This window comes from Marmota marmota, unplaced genomic scaffold, assembly GCF_001458135.2.
Source record: "Marmota marmota marmota unplaced genomic scaffold, marMar, whole genome shotgun sequence".
Taxonomy (NCBI): Eukaryota; Metazoa; Chordata; class Mammalia; order Rodentia; family Sciuridae; genus Marmota; species Marmota marmota.
In genome coordinates this window covers 36869226-36872069 of record NW_025999990.1, presented here as the reverse complement: position 1 = coordinate 36872069, position 2844 = coordinate 36869226, and the positions used below count along the sequence as shown (strand labels likewise).

Genomic DNA, 2844 nt, shown 5'->3' with positions numbered 1-2844 from the left:
AAAAAAAAAAAAAAAAAAAAAAAACAAACTAACTTCAGATTTGAAAGCCTTTGGTTTTACACTGCCCCAGGGATTCTGATAATGGTATCAGAGGTCATTTTTTTCTTTTAAAAAACTTTCAAATGCACTTGGTGCTGGCACTTTTAGCAGTGATTGCCCTTTATTTTTTTTTCCTTGGCCCCAAAGCTGTCTTTGGAAGGCAGAGATCTCCCCAGCTCCCAGCAAGGCTCTGTACTGAGAGTGGGTGAGGAGTGGGTGGGGATGCACATAGCCTTAGTATTCACAGACGGAACAAGCATTACATCCATAGCATCCAGGACCACAGTGGGGGCTGCCTACAAACAGTGCAAGAGATAACCAAGGAAAACAATAATGGGTTTCTACAGTGTTATAGAAAACCTATCTACAGAAAAAAAAAATGTTTTCCATATACATGTCATAAACTTTACTTTGTAAAAAAACACAAAAACTTTTCTAACAGATAATTACCACATGCCATGGGAATAATTAAAACTGTACCATCTTACCCTGACAAGCTCTTGAGGAAAAGGTCCTCTGGAATTTTCTGGCAAGTTGATGGGAGGGATGACCCAGTCTCTCTTCTGCCTTTGTAGGTATCCACTCTGTTTGGTGGATTGTCTTGGGAATACTATCTCTTCAATTTCATGGGACTCCTTTGCATTAAAATATAACAAGACATTCCTGAGTACTAGGAAAAACATTTTCTGAAAGAACATCAATATTAATGGGTACCTGAAAGTGTAGGAACCACGGTTTATTATGAACAGAAAATAACTCTGGAGGCCCTTTCCTTTTCCCCTTATTAAAATAATAGAAAACAAACAGCATAAAATTTCTGAATTGTACTGTTCACTGAAACGCTGAATTCTGAACAATTTATTATTGGGCTCAGGTGTGTAAACTATTTGCAGTTTCTATAAACCATCTTAGATAGCAGCTTAGTACTGAGCAAAATTTAATAGTACCCTTTTATATATTTCTCATTAGTTTAAACCACAGTTCAGGTAATGTGCTACTGTACATTAAATTTAGATCTTGATGTGCTAAAATATAATTTGAATTCCAAGGGAAGTTTAATACATACTGCTAAGGAATGTCTCAAATATTTATGACCCTATTAAATCCCACAGAATTAATGCTGTAATTATTCTAAACCTATGTCAGCCATGATGGATGCTGCAAATGACCCACTTTGCACACTAGGTATTAATCTCTGCTAGATGTCAACATTTTCTTCTGTTTCTCCCAATATCTGTAGACATTTTAGCCATTAGCCCTTCCTGTTCAGTGCAAATACCCAAGTTAGTTTGTTAGGACACAGAGCATCAAAAACAATAAAAGTGTCTTTTTACTCCATTAGTTACCAGGTTCTTATTTTATATTACGCAAATAACATGATTACCTTTAATAGTTAATTGAATAATTAAAATTTCACATAATAAAACCTCAACAAATAGCACAAGAAAAAAATGACATTTTTCTTACATATATTCATTCTCATTTGATTATGGTTGAGTATATCACATTTACGATTAAATACCAGAACTGATTGTGTGTATTCTTGTCTCTCACAGTACAATAAATGTGAAAAATGTAATAGTCACAGTTCATCGAACCATGAACTTTAGAATGTATGGGTGTCCTCCCTCAGTAACTGTTTTGAATTAAATCAAAGAACTAGAATAGTCTGAAAATAATATTATCATAACTTTACTAAAGAATTTATTGTATCTTGTTCAAAGTACTTAATATAGTGACTTATACAATAAGTAAGTGCTCAATAAATGTTTCTGAACTGAATTGAACAGGACTCTCTTGGAAATGTACCTCGTTTATTTTATGTGGGCTCACAGCAGCTTCCACCAGAGGGAGTATATCATTCCTAAAAGTCATATCAGTAGTATAAATAATTCACACTCCCAATTTGATTATTAAGGGACACAACAGATCCTAACACTCATTGCCAGAAATGCTTTTCTGTTACTACTATAAATCTGTATTTCCCATCTAATAAATTTGACTGATGACGACATGTAAAGGAATTGTTTATTTTATGGTTATATTTAAAAGCTTATAAAGCTTCTAAGAAATACAAAACAAACTACTTCTAATTTTTATTAAATTATAATCTCAAAGTATAAACAAATCTTTCAAATATAATTTCTGGTCACTTAAAATATACTTGTCTAAGTATTTTAAAAGATTAAATACTGGTAAAGTAACTGCAGTTGATAAAAAAAATTCAAATATTGGCCATCTATTTCATGTGATATGAAATATGTGTACACACACACACACTTTTTTTTTTTTTACTGTATTAATTTTTGTTTTGTAGACATCAGCTCCAGTATTATACCTTTGCCAACTCCTCGGTTAAGGTTGGCTTGAGACTCAGTTTTACTGCCACTTGCCACTTCTCTTGGGTCTCCTTGTCTTGGGCATATATCAGGAATTTAGCATGCTCAGAAGAGAGTGGAAAGCTTCTCACAGCATAGACCATGCCATCCTCATCCACCTTGAAATCTGCAGGCTCGCTGCTTTCGTACTGTACTTTTCTTTTTCCATTGCAGTTGCTAAACTTCACTGTAAAAGACAGCAAATATACGTCTAACTACACAACAAATACAAAGACAACTGATACTTAAATCTATTTTAGGTTAGATGAAATGCAGTAGCATGAAACACAAGTTTTAGTTTTACATGATTAGCGGCATTTTCATTTCATAGAATGATGTTGTGTCCTCCACATCTGTAGGTTCTGCATCCCAGATTTAACCAACCTCAAGTGCAGGTTGAAAGTATTCCAAAAAAAAAAAAAAATAT

The 2844-nt window shown here is 33.7% G+C and overlaps 1 protein-coding gene across 1 annotated transcript in view; it reads right to left on the bottom strand.

The window, feature by feature from the left end:
- The window catches only part of Cdh2 (cadherin 2), a gene marked incomplete at its 5' end in the record, with an annotated part of 209462 nt that overhangs the window by 57484 nt on the left and 149134 nt on the right, over window positions 1-2844 (bottom strand). Inside the window, 2 exons of the mRNA XM_048806592.1 lie at window positions 528-674; window positions 2378-2604. Of these exons, the coding sequence (XP_048662549.1) occupies window positions 528-674; window positions 2378-2604 (374 nt within the window). The remainder of the gene's footprint in view (window positions 1-527; window positions 675-2377; window positions 2605-2844) is intronic.